The sequence below is a fragment of the Antrostomus carolinensis genome, unplaced genomic scaffold, assembly GCF_000700745.2.
Source record: "Antrostomus carolinensis isolate BGI_N321 unplaced genomic scaffold, ASM70074v2 scaffold9585, whole genome shotgun sequence".
Lineage (NCBI taxonomy): Eukaryota > Metazoa > Chordata > Aves > Caprimulgiformes > Caprimulgidae > Antrostomus > Antrostomus carolinensis.
Genome location: NW_010314225.1, coordinates 15,313 through 28,721, shown reverse-complemented (window position 1 = coordinate 28,721; position 13,409 = coordinate 15,313). Strand labels below are relative to the sequence as shown.

At 38.7% G+C, this 13,409-nt stretch overlaps 1 protein-coding gene across 1 annotated transcript in view; it reads right to left on the bottom strand.

Moving 5' to 3' along the window:
- Positions 1–13,409, bottom strand: part of ZNF451 (zinc finger protein 451) — a 38,124-nt gene that overhangs the window by 9,496 nt on the left and 15,219 nt on the right. The window contains exons 8-12 of the mRNA XM_010167569.1: positions 11,615–11,762; positions 9,395–11,043; positions 8,148–8,282; positions 4,055–4,185; positions 2,931–3,117 (exon numbers count right to left, since the gene is read on the bottom strand). Of these exons, the coding sequence (XP_010165871.1) occupies positions 2,931–3,117; positions 4,055–4,185; positions 8,148–8,282; positions 9,395–11,043; positions 11,615–11,762 (2,250 nt within the window). The remainder of the gene's footprint in view (positions 1–2,930; positions 3,118–4,054; positions 4,186–8,147; positions 8,283–9,394; positions 11,044–11,614; positions 11,763–13,409) is intronic.

Sequence of the window (13,409 nt, the reverse complement as noted above, 5' to 3'; positions counted from 1 at the left end):
ATTCCTGTCAGTATGAGGACAAGCATGATGACCACTAACCTGCCATCAGCTTTGCCCAGGACATTGTCCATCACTCATTAAAAGTATAAGCTGTAGCAGTACTGTAATGATTAGAAATCAGGTGTCTTGAGACATAGACAAGGGAAGCTAAAAACTTTTCTTGCAAAGGAATTACAAAGGGAGACATTGAAATCCCAACTCTTCAACCCTTCTCAAACCACTTTATTAACATGCATGAATCCCCATCATGTGTTGTGCCTTCAGCATAAGAGAAAAAGAACAAACCCAAACCTTCTGTATTTAGGAGTTGATGCCCTACTGCAACATATGCAGGGACTTTCATCTTTACTTGTTTTAAAACAAATGCATGTACCACAGTTCCCACAGCAGTTCTGCTGACATGGTAAAATGGTTCACAAGGTACAACTGTCAGAGATTGCCACAATCCAAACAATCCAGCTGCTCACAAGCTGATGATAGCTCTGTGAAGGTGATGCAGGGAAACAGCTCTTTCATTCTGAAGCTCATCCAATGCCAACAACTGTCTCACATTTTTCAACACAATTCTCTGTGGTAACTGTTTCTCACTTATTTATCCCTCCAGAACAACAGCCATAGGCTTGAGAAAGTCACAAAGCAAGCAATTCTTGTTTGTATTTCCTTATATTCAGCTGCATTTCTGTAACAGGACAACAGGTTATACCAGCCTATGATACATTGCATGACTTCCCATCTCAGCCCTCCGATACTGGTCTTGCCACTAAGACTTGCAAATACTTCCTGATGCTGCTGAGCCAGAGCTGTGGCTTTATCTTTTTAAAAAAGCTTTATAGACTCTTAGTAACGACATCATTCCTCTGTGCAGTGAACATAGGCCTGTTAGCAAGACTGAATTTTCTAATGTCTTTTTTCTTGCTTTAATACAGGAACAGGAGACAAAGGCAGCTCTCACTATCTGGGTCCCATCCCCACTGACACTGACTGGAAAAAGGGACCAAGGATGGCTCAAGACAATTCTGTTCCTTACAACAACCAAAGGACTTGTGCATGATTCCATCACTTTCCTGCTCAAAGTTTGTTTTGGGGTTTTTGTTTGTTTGTTTGTTTTTAAATAACAACCACTTGCATAAACTAGTGGGATGCACAACAATTAGTCAGCCAGCAAGTTAAGGTTTGGGGCCTCTCAATAGTGCTTATCACCGTAAGAGTAAATTAAATATTACCGTAGTAAAGGACATTGAAAGAAGAGTTAGATAAACTTCTGAAAGCAAAACCAAACTAAAAAAAAAAAATTTAAAAAACCAGTATAATTTCTACACAGAAAATGGTTAGATCAAAGCCATCACCTCTGAGCCAGTATGTCTCAGTGAATAAGGCTATACCAGCAAAACTACCCAGGCAGGGAGCTACAGTACCCTTACGTAGCAAAACTGAGTCGTATTGTTAAGCTGCACAGCAAACTGTACAAGAAAGGAAGCTCCTACAGCTAAATTGACTTAAATTGCCTGCTTGCAAGTTACAGCTCTCTTCCAACTCTTCCTCATAAAAATATGCAAAGGTCCTGAAGCAAAAACATCCTCCCACATTAATATATAGTTACAGCTAGAATTACATTAGAAGAGAGCTATCAATCTAGGAATTTCAATAAGCTCTACAAAGAAAACAGTTGCAGTGAGAATGAACTGATTCAATGTGTAGCTTTATGGGTAACTGCGGAGAAAAGTAATCTTCCCCCTTGAACAAAATGAACTGCACTAGTAAAAGTTACAGTTCTGTAATTAACTACACCAAGAAATTTTACTAGTATGGCTGCTTCTGGCTGGGAATCACACCTCCATAAAGCAGATGAAAAATCTAGACCAGCAAATGCCTGGGGTGGACAGAAAACTCTATAACCAGCTTTTCTGTATCAGAAGCACATGAATCAATTCCAGCTCACCACAGATAACTTTTTTCAGGAAACCATTTAATCATCCTATCTTTCTTTTTCCCTTTAACTGATCAATGCCAAACCACCATTCAGTGTTCCTGCTCCACTTTTATCTTCCTGGTAGAAGAGTAGCACCACGTGATAGCTCTTATACACCTGCATCAAGACTAGCAGTATATTTTTCTGAAAACAGTTCAGGGCTAATTCAGAAACAACTTTTATCAACTCAATTTCCAAGCCTCCAAAACCCCACCAAGCCAGGAAAAGCAGTAATGTGTCTACAGAGAAATGTCAGGTCTTCTAGGAAAACTTTACTTCAGGATATTTTGAAATACTGAGAAGTATTAAAACTCATCTCAGCTCTGGTATCCTTTGCATGAAAATGAGCTGGCTCAAACCTCTTTATCCTGTATAAAAACAGTGTAATTGTTTTAGTGTGCCATTAATTAGAATATGGCATTCTAGAGAACTTAAAAGCTTTCACTGATATTTTTCCTCCAAATAGATGTGTCAGTCATGTGCCAATGAAGACAAATATCAAATGACTGGAAGTGGCCAGGAGGACAATCAGAGTTAAAATAGGCAGAGATATTTTGGGAAATAATGATGCTTTAACTGGGTCACATTTGTTTCAGACCCAGAACAAATCAAGCAAAGCAGATTTGTGTACAAATTGAGAAATATGCACATAAGAATGCTCTAAATAACTTCTCTTTAACTAGAAAGGAATTTTCAGACCAAAACAATAGTTTGTCTCCTGCTATAATAAAGAATACAGGGAGGACAGAGTTTGTTATGTTGAATAAAAATGCTTAATTAAGTCTGGTTTCAAAGCTTGCTCCAAGCAAATTGATGTTCTGATCTATATTTCATTGAAATACCAGTACAGTACAATAAACATCAAACAACAACTTGTGTCACCAGCACAAGAGTTCGATTCTTTTATTGGAAAGAACTATCAGTTTACTGTAAGGATTGTGTTTTAATATTTACTTTCTACCTTTTGTGGTATCTGAAATGCTGCTTAGCAAGGCACACATCATGTCTCCTTCAATGTGGTGAGGATTAAGGACGCGAGCTGACCGCTGGGTCACCTTAAACTGAGCTTCCAGTGCCAGGAAGCTTTTCTCTCCAGGAAGTACAGTGAAAGGAATTTGCTTGGGTAGGTGCTCATCCAGACGACCAGCCTGTACAAAAACAAATTACAGGTGTTGAACTGAAACCACATTTTATCTCGTGGGGTTTGGCTAGCTTTTTTTAAGACAGATCTTCATAGGGAAGCTTCTACAGCAACTTATCTCTGCTTTTATGGTCAAATGCACATTATACCACCATGAAAAGTATTGTTTCAACAGTTTGACACTTCATTTATACTACAGATATAACAAGAGATATAGCAAATGGCTACCAGAACAGTACAGATTGAATATGGAACAAACTCCTGAAAAGCAGCATTTCAGAACCACCTTTGCATAAAACAAGTAATCTGTGTGGAGCATTTTAAGAATCATAAAGTGTAATGTCACATACAAACACTGTTGCAAAACACGCTTGTGTCATATAATTAGATTCGCAAGTAGTTTTATCTATCTGATCAAGAACACAAGTACCCATGGCATCCCAGATTCTTGTCCTTCACCTGCACCTCTCCCAACCCAGCCAAAGCCCCTGGTCTACTGAACAGAAGCGCTGTTCTTTATCAGTATCTATGAAACTGGCACCCATCCAACTCCATCTTCACGATGGCTCTAGATCTGGGCTACTTGGAGAGAAGCAGGAGTTACATTTCTCTCTGAAACAGAAGCTATAAAAATTGTGGGTTTTTTTCATTCTTCATTCCATAACCAGCCCCATTCTCCTCCACAACAGACTGATGACCTATTTGGGCTAACTTTTCTATTCTGATGGAAAGAAAAAAGAAAACAAACAACAAATCACTTCTCAACAGGCTGTCTCCACTCAATTCAGTGACAGCTTTATAATTCTTTTTAGTGGACATAAGTCACATGAAGAAAATCTAAGAATCTCATCTGTAATTAGTAGTTAACATCAATAGCAGATACCATCTGCCACTCTTCTCAGGGTACAGAAACACACCAATAAAGCAAAAATGCACTAACTTACATGAATACAGAGATCAAAGTCTGCTGCTTTTCTTCTGGTACTGGAACGTGGATGAAGAAAGAAACAGCCAATCCTCTTAAGATAATTGTAAATTTTGCACTGCACAGGAGGTTTCCAGTTGCTGTCTCCTCCTGAAGAGTGAAGAAAAACACAACAAAACAAAACCAACAAAAACAAACAGAAATGTCATCATGAATTAAGAATGCAAGAAGGCAAAAGCAAAGATTAATCTGGCTTTAAAGACAGACTTTATTTTGACCAATGTGAAAGCTAAATAAATATATAGCCAAAGTCCCAAAAGAACCCTTGTTCTTGGGTTAAAAAACAAAAAAGGAAAAATTAGCTAGCCTGATTCTACACAAAGCCTCTCATTCAATTTTGTATTAATTTTTCTTCTAATCCTGAAAAACTTATCCTCTAGAAATCACATGCGTTTAGACACAAGGATGTATTTTTTTCCAGTTTTAAGCACAGTTCTGGTTAATGTGCAGAAGCAGATGAGCTCTGGGAACATAATAAAAGTAACATAAATGCTTCTCTTCAGGAATCCTGTACTAATATAATGCCCAAGATTACTTCCAACACACTCTATAACTGCCTGACACATCACATGTCAGAACTCTTTACACAGAGGACCCAAAAACTGGAGCAACAGCTGAAACAAATGCTAGACTGACAAATACGTGAAGGTAGTCAAGAATAAGCAAAACGAGGCTAAAAATAGGGAAAAAAATAAGTGCAGGAATTTTCTTGACAGTGTACCTAAAACCTGCACTTACTGTCTCAGAAAACAGTTGAATAGAGATGAGCTGAGTAACAGGTCTGCTACAGATAAAAATAATACCGGGCTGAAACAGGTTACAAGGGAAAGGAAAAGTGCAGCAAGTCTCTTAAGAAGAGAGGGGAAAACAGAGGAGCTTGCAGTTCCTATGACAATATGAAAAGAAAAACAAATGGAAGGACAACTTAAAGGGAGTGAATAAGTACTTCATGAGATTCCCAATTGCTAAGAAATGATGGGTCTACAATGGAGAAAAAGAAATGTTGCTTTATTGCCCAGATGAGAGTAGAGGCTGGATTTAAGAAAGGATTTTGAATGGAAAGGGAAAGCAGTCACTGATAGCACTTCATGTGAAACTAAAGCTTAAGTAAACAGGCTACAGAGGACTCTGTATTCTAGCCCACCCACCCTCTCTCTTACAAGGAAGTAGAGGCAATCTGCAATAGAATTCTCCTTTTTCTCCTGATTTGTTTTTTTCCCTTTTCAGCCTAATGACTGTAAGAGGTTATCAAAAGTTATCTCAAAGCTCACAGATTTAGTAACAGACTACACAGGAATGATTTAGGGGAATCTGTCCATGAGAAAAAATAGTATTTGCAAGTCACTCTCATCTGTTGTGACAGCCTTGGTTGCTGCTATTTGGGAAAGACTTGGAAAAATCACCAACCCTGGCTTTCGGCTGCATAAACATACAACATAAATATTTGACCAGGACAGCTGAAAACAACAGCAGCACTGTATTTCCTCTGGTGGAGCTAGAGCACAAATGGGTGAAGGACAACTGAGTATCTGAAAACAGAAACAATACAGAGCCTGAGCAATACAATGGAGAAACTCAAGGCAAAGCTGAGGCTGTAACAGCAATAGGAATAACAAAAATAATGCAAAAGTATCAGAGAAAAATAATAAAAGAAAATCAGAAGAGATGTTTGAGAAATGCAGAAAAAAAAAAAATCAGAAGAGACTGGGATGTTGCTGTATTTTCCGCAGGCTGAACGAACAAGAATAGCATGGATTAAATAATGAGAGGGCACCTACAACAATAAATCCAGATGTGCCTGGGAGCTGCCTTAGTGTTCTCAAGCTCTGCAACAATATAGCTGACACTAAAGTGTTCCCTGATATGAATGTGGCCCATTTTAATCACCATCAACTCTTTGGCGTGGGTTTTCCAGTTGAAGTGCTCCAGGGTTCATTCCCACAGGCAGCCTGCGCGCAGCAACCCCGTGTGGGAAGCAAGAAACCGAGTGGCACTGAGATGGGCTGGGCTGTGCCAGCAGGCGCCCGTGTTTGGAACATCCCCGGGCACAGTGTCTTAACTAGCACAGAGGTACCTTTGGGTAAGATTATCGCATTAATAGAGATTCCTAACAATAGATTAGTAACACTAAGACTGTACTATGGATTACTTCTCTTTCTTAGATAGGTCAGAGAAGAGACATTTCTGACAATAATACAGTTCGGACATTCCTGGGTTCAATCAATTTTTTCCCCACTGAATCAAAACACGGCATTTTAACCCTGCAAAACAATAGTAACAGCACAGATGACCCAGTCCTAACAAACGAGCCTGGGACAATTAATGACAAATCACTTGTGATTAAATTGAGTAACAAAGTATGAATGAAAGCAAGTGTCTGAATTCAAGTGGGGAAAGTTTGACCTAACTATGGAAAATTATTCTTTACTAAAGAATTCTTTATAAAACCCAGGCTTTGGCCTTTAGACATCAAACAGGTCTGACATTTCTTCAAGTCAGATTCCTAACAGCTTCTTATTTTTATCTGTAGAAAAAAAAATATTTTTCCAAGGCTAAGTGGATTGAACAACTATAGAAATAAACAACAAATCTCCAGCAATTAAAAGCCACAACCAAACCCCAAATCACAATAGCCTCAGAAGTCAAGGAGCACAGAGAAGAGAAATTTCACCAGCAGTCAAACTGGGCAAAGCCTCACAAAAGACAATAAGAACAAACAACAGGTTGTTTAGCAAGGATGAACTAGAAATCCAAGATGATTAAGTATACTCAAAAATCCCCCAAAAACAGTATTTTCTGTGGCTTTGTGTGTGTATGTGTGTGCGTGCAAGAATAACGTTACTGTACGGAAAGGTCCAATCTAGTTAAGGACAATATAGGTAATAATACAGAAGTAATGCCTGAGCAGAACACAAAACTCAGGAGCATAACCCACTTCAACAGAGAAGGTCAGACAATTTGTCCCCAGAACTCCTAACAACCAGACATTAGACTACAGGTCCAGAAGCACAGCTGAGTGCTTGAAGAACCTACACTTTACACTAACAGACACACTTGCTCTGCCTCCATCAGCTCACTGGAATACCTGTTAGCTGAGAGAAGAAAAATAAAAGAATTTTATTTTTTTTTTAAGTGATTCAGAAAACTCTCAGCTTTCAAGATGTCCTCGATTACCTTTTAAAGGAAGAGATAATCAAGAATATTGAGTAAAGAAGGGCAGTGCAATTGTGTTTATGAAGTGTAAAACACCCCTAACAATTCTGACAAGTCAGCTAAGATCATGCCTGTGCTTCAGGTAACAAATATTCTGAAACTATCCCTTATCTAGACTTTACTGAAGTATTCAATGTTCCACAGGCAAAATAATTATAAAGGCAGATACAGACAGAACCAACAGAAAAAGCATGAGGTGGACAAGAAGTTGTTTCAAGAACATTCAGGTAAGGAAAAGTATCAAATTCAAGGGATGCTATTGGTAGACTTCACAAGAAGTCACCATAACAATGAACACCATAACAATGTGAGTTCCATCAATCACCTTGTACCACTACTGGTATCTTCCAGATCTGAGATACACCTATTGATATACAGGATGACCAGGGACATCCTTAAGGAGCAAGACAGTGACAGAACAAAATTCAAGAACAAGAATGTAAAAATAAGGCATTTTAGAACTAAGAAGAAAAATAATATTATGACAAGACCTAGGAGTTAGAAAGAAAATAATCTCTGACTATTATGGCTGCCCTGATAATTATGAAAACCTTGTATGATACAGCCTAAGTGCAGCAGGGAAGCCAGAAAGACTCCTAAACCCTTTAGCAATTCTGGAACAATATTCAACAAGGAATAATAAGAGCAGAGGAGGTTAAGACTGAGTTAGAAAAGTTCAAGAACATTTCTGTTATATAGTGCCTGTGACACAGTGACTTCAGAAGCTCTAGTGGCTGCTTGTTCCTGTTCTTCATTCTCTCGGATTCAAAGAATCTCTGCTTGTGTATTTGTGCAGACTTGTTAACCTTATCTTCCTATTTCCTTCAATCACTTTTTACCTTGAAAGCCCCAGATAAATGTCCCTTGGTTCAGGTTAGCTGGCAGCTGCGTGAATAAGCTTCCCCAGTTGTCCAGATCCACCAACACAATGTGAGTCATGGTACTCAGGTAGTCAAGATCAGGAAGTTCACCATCTTCAATGGGATAAAAAGGATGCATTTAAAGTTCACCTGACTTTCTAGTCAACCAACATACATCAACGTAGATATGCTTTTGAAAATTCATGTATTCAACTGTCCTATAAGCTAAAAGTTACAAAACATGACCCTGTTTGGTGACTGCATTGTTTTTACATCAATTGAAGTAGCATTTAGTAACACATGAATCAGAAAGAAGAAAGCAGAATCTAGCTATAGGATGGTGTAGAGCTGGCTAGTTCTGTGGCAAGCACAGAAAGCTGTTATCCTGCACTGAGACATTTTAATAGTCTATTTAATAATCAACGGTGCACTGCCTACTGGGGCAAGTGTCTGTGACATTTAACTGCTCACATGCAAAAAAGCACATAAAGTGTTTAGAGACATACTTTTTCCTGTAAATTTAACATAAACATCAACCTTTTAATCAAAAGCATTATGACACCATGAGTAATTGAAAACACTTCCCATTTCTGAACACAAGGTACACCTTGACCATTCTTGATGTCATTCTTAGAGGTCACATGAGCTTCAATAAAATACTTGAATGTTCAAAGCAAAAAAGCCCAATACACAGTGAGAATATAAATTCTCAGCTGAAGTTTTTTTTGTCAAGCTAGAGGAAACCGAGAAGATAGTATCAGACTGCCCACACAGAAAGCACTACCAAGCTCATAAATATTTATACATAAGAAGGCGGCAAATTTCTCCTGAATGTGTGTGCATTATAAACTACTGTTACATTTCTAAGAGTTAGGTCTCAGTTTGGGGTCCTTGACTGTCCTCTTCCTTATAACACCAAATTATGCTCCCAATTAATTTGAAAATTTCATGTTTCAGTCCCTGGGTTCTCACATTTGCCTACTTCTTGGTTTTTAAAGACTTCATGCATACAGCCTATAGCAATAAACTGTTGAGTCCAAGTTCTGGAAACTCAAATAGCAAGAATTCAAAGTGTAGCTTTAAGAAATAACAAATATTAAATTTTAAGTTGATTTATAGACTGGATGCAGGCAAATGGTATGCTACATACTTGTACTAACACTAAAACAGAGTGTGTTAGACAACCATATTCTTATAATGTTAAAAGAAAAAAAAATTCTACAAACCTTCACCGAGCTCTTCAGATTCTGCTGAGTTTTCTTTTTTTGCTTTCTTTCCCTGTATCGGTCCCTGCAGAGGAGACAGCTGTGGCCCTTCCTGAGTCTTGGATGGAGACACTTCACATTTTACCTTGTGAAGATTTTTGTCCACACAAGCCCCATTTGCTGTGAACTTGAATACTGTATTTTCTGATTCTGATGCAAGACCTGAGAGATCAGGTTTCTGCAAGAAGCAGTGTTTCAGGTGATAGTGCTGATGTGCACTCTGAAGATTGTCAAAGTTTTTGTTGCATGCAGCACACCTAACAACGTACATTTCTTCCTTATGTTTCAGGGATGTGTGACTGTTGAGATGACTGTTCAAATCAGCAAAATTCTGCGCAGTTGCAGAACAGAAGCAGCATCGAAACCATAAGTTTCCTTTTTGCAGCATAGCTTTCTGGCAGTTCGAATAATCGTTCCTCTTGTTTATTCTGGAGACGTAAGTTGTCCGGCAACCACAAGTTAAACAGTCTCCTTCTTCTGCTGGGAGGAAGTCCTCCTCTTTTTTTATTGATACTTCCAACTGCTCAGGCACAAAGGCATAGTCCACACTATGAATCTCCTTATAATGGATTAGAAATTCTTCTTCTGTGTCAAAGAAGAGATTACCACAAAGGCCACAGAAGTATTTAGTCTGTACCTCCTCGTTATGATGCTCTTGGAAGTGGCGCTGCAGTGTTCCTACCTTCCGGAAGTGATTTTTGCACAAGCCACAGCAGTATCTGTGGAATGCATGGCTTTCTAAGGACATGCAGTGTTGTTTAACGCTCTCTTCAGAGTCAAACATCTCCTCACAAATGCGGCACTGCCATTTTCCCAGAATAGGACTCTTTTCAGAGGAGAGTTCCGTAGGACTAGGAATGCAGTCTTTCCTTTCACCTGCAGAAATAAATGCTGGGTCGGAAGCAGATGGTATAGGTTCATCTTCTAGAGCTTCCTGCTCATAATAGTAACTATGTCCACCATGAAATTCAGTCACATGTCCCATAATGTCCTCTTCTCTGAGATCTACAGAGCATGCTCTGCACCACAGAAGAAAATTAGTCAAGTGTGCTCCCCCATGGATTCGACTCATATGCAGGCGGATAATGCTTGAATTTTCAGCAAGCTTTCCACACACAGCACACTTATGACAGATTCTATTTGCTGATAAAATGTGCTTTTCTACTGACTCTTCTGTAAAAAACTTTTGAAGGCATTCACAAAACCAGGCTTTTACTTTGCAAGCACTACCTTGACTTTGGTTTGCCACATGATCTTCATTTTTATCTTTTAAATCGCTCTTCCATTTTGAAGTAGATCTGCTTTTAGTGGTAGACTCACTTGAAGTCAAATGTCTTTTAAGCAGTGGTCTTGACCGATCCACGATATGGCACAAATGAGACTGATTTTTATTTTTTCCATTGATATGACAGAACATCAAGATGGACTCTTCCATTGTAGTAAGGACTTTAATGTTATGTTGAGTGGTTTGCTTATGCTGGATGATCTGATTCTTATCAGCAAACAGTTTATCACAGTTCTCACAGTGACCTTTTGTTTTAAAGATCTCTGCAACTTGGGAGATGCTCTTCTTTGACACTGCCACTGGCCCAGAATTACGACAACGTGTTCTAGAATGGATTAAAAAATTAAAGAGGTTATATCATGACCTGAAATATTTTTAAACTGAAATATTACATAGTAGCCGAAACAATTAGTATGTGGAAATAGTGTCCCTCTGTATACTTTAACTCACCTACTTGTCAACAGTAGGTGAGTTAAAGCAACTACCAGCTTGTCAACAAAAAGATGCAATGCTTAGTTAGTGTCTGCACTTTAAGGAAAATTAGGTGCTAATTTCCAAAACTACCACTAAGATTCATGCTTACGTTGTTGACTCAGCACATTTTAGAAATCAAATGCTGCCAACTTAGAAATAGTGCAACAGAGACCAAGTTCTGTTGTTCTGTTAGAGAAAGTAACCAAAAGGATAGAGACATCGATCATCATTCCACAGTGGACTGCGTGGGGTAAAAGACATGGAAAGGGTGCAGTTTTTTTATAGTTTACTTAGGAAGCCAACATTCAGATGGTCCTAGATGTCCTGAAATCCACAGGCACCACTAAGAACACTGTCTGCCTAGTCTGCCTGTCTATTATCTGTGGACATTTACATCATAAAGACAGCTGTCTCGCACAAACCTGAAATGAGCCGTTAATTCCATGTGTGAGCGTAGTATCTGGTAGCAGGATATACACTTCACTTGGAAGGAGACCTCTTTGCACAGAGATATCAGAAGGTTCTTTGCATAGGATGGGAAAGGTAGAGGAAGGCCAGCCTTCAATTCATCTATAATATGGAATAGCAGAAAATACAACCACACGTTAAATAGTTCTTTCATAGTATTTCAGCTCTCAGATGACATACTTACAATCGACCTCATTTGTCACAGGGTTCAGAAAGCAAGTTACCGCGTGTCAGCTGAGTCACAGTAATTGTGCAATGGAAGCTTTAAGTAAAGCTGAATTAATTTTTTTGAACTTCTGTAGCAATCTCTTATATAAATCTGTCTGTATCTTGCTTTTTCATACTCAGTGACTGACTCACTCTCCCATTTAATCCTTCTACAAGATCAAGTCAGGTATCTATCTCAGGAAGGTTCTTATCGACCTTCTTCCCCTCCATCTATCACCACCTGTCTACTCATAGTACAGACGCTTTTGGTTAAAGCCATAGTGTGCTTAAAAAAGAAAAAAGTATGCAATTCTTTTAACAAGTTTCCACATACTCTGACCATCTCTCTCTCTCTCTCTTTCCCCATCCTCAATGTTAATTCTCCTTAAATTTTTAGGTGCAGGACTTTTTGTTCTGGAAGTACATACTCCATGTCTAACTCCAGGTACCAGCAGAATAAAAAAATTCCTACTGGAAAAGAGAACGGGAAGTGGCTTATGAACTATATACTGCTGTTAAGGTTCCACATCTTCAGAGGCAAATTCTCTTTGAATTTTCTGTTTAGTAAGATGTGATGATCAGCAGGCAGTAATTTGAGGGTATGCCTTTCAACTAACTTCACTGCCAGATCTTACAAGTCATGCTGATAATATTAATCATGAAGATCTACCGACGCGAAGGAAAAATAGGGCACTTCCTTTTTTGTTCTGAGCTAAGCGTTTTCCATCTCTACAGAAGAAAACACTATTTTGTGCTTTTAATCTTTTCAAAGCAATAGTTCACCAGTAATCTGATGAGCTTATGGCTTGATTTTAATGGCATCTACAGTCAGCACATTCAGAATTAATAAATTATTTGAGAATAAAAGTACATCAGATCTACAATACGCAAGAGAACTCAGAACCACGCAGCTGACTGTCCCTTCTGTGAAGATGGCAGTATTGACTTGACCTGTGGGAAGATTCCTTCAAAGCCTGTCTTTACACTTCCTACGGCCACTCCAGGGGAGGACAGAAGTAAAAGATATAGTTATGAAGATGAGAAATAACTATACCAATCCCTTTGGCCATGTAGCTTAGAAAGCTACACTATCTAAAATATGGCAGCATCCTGAGTAAGAAGTCAACTCCACCTATATCTCATCTGTCTCAGACGTTTACCTAACAAAGTAAATGCTTTAATACCTACTGCTTATGTCACAGAATCACACACAGAATCACAGAATATTAGGGATTGGAAGGGACCTCAAAAGATCATCTAGTCCCATCCCCCAAAAAATCCCCCATGTCAAAGCTAAAAAGTCAGTACAGCTATGATGGTCATTAACCCTGTTTTCAAGAACATGATAATACATATATCTTCTGTGGAATCTAGTAAGTATAGCTCAGGATGTTACCAGCTCACAACATAGCCAGTATTTTAGCCTTCGGTAGCAATGAGGCCAGTGCAAGGCATCAGACCAGCAGTATTGTTCCAGTTAACCATGATAAATTTGCAATTATACGGAGAAGAAATTTTTATAGATCTTTTTCATCAGGAATG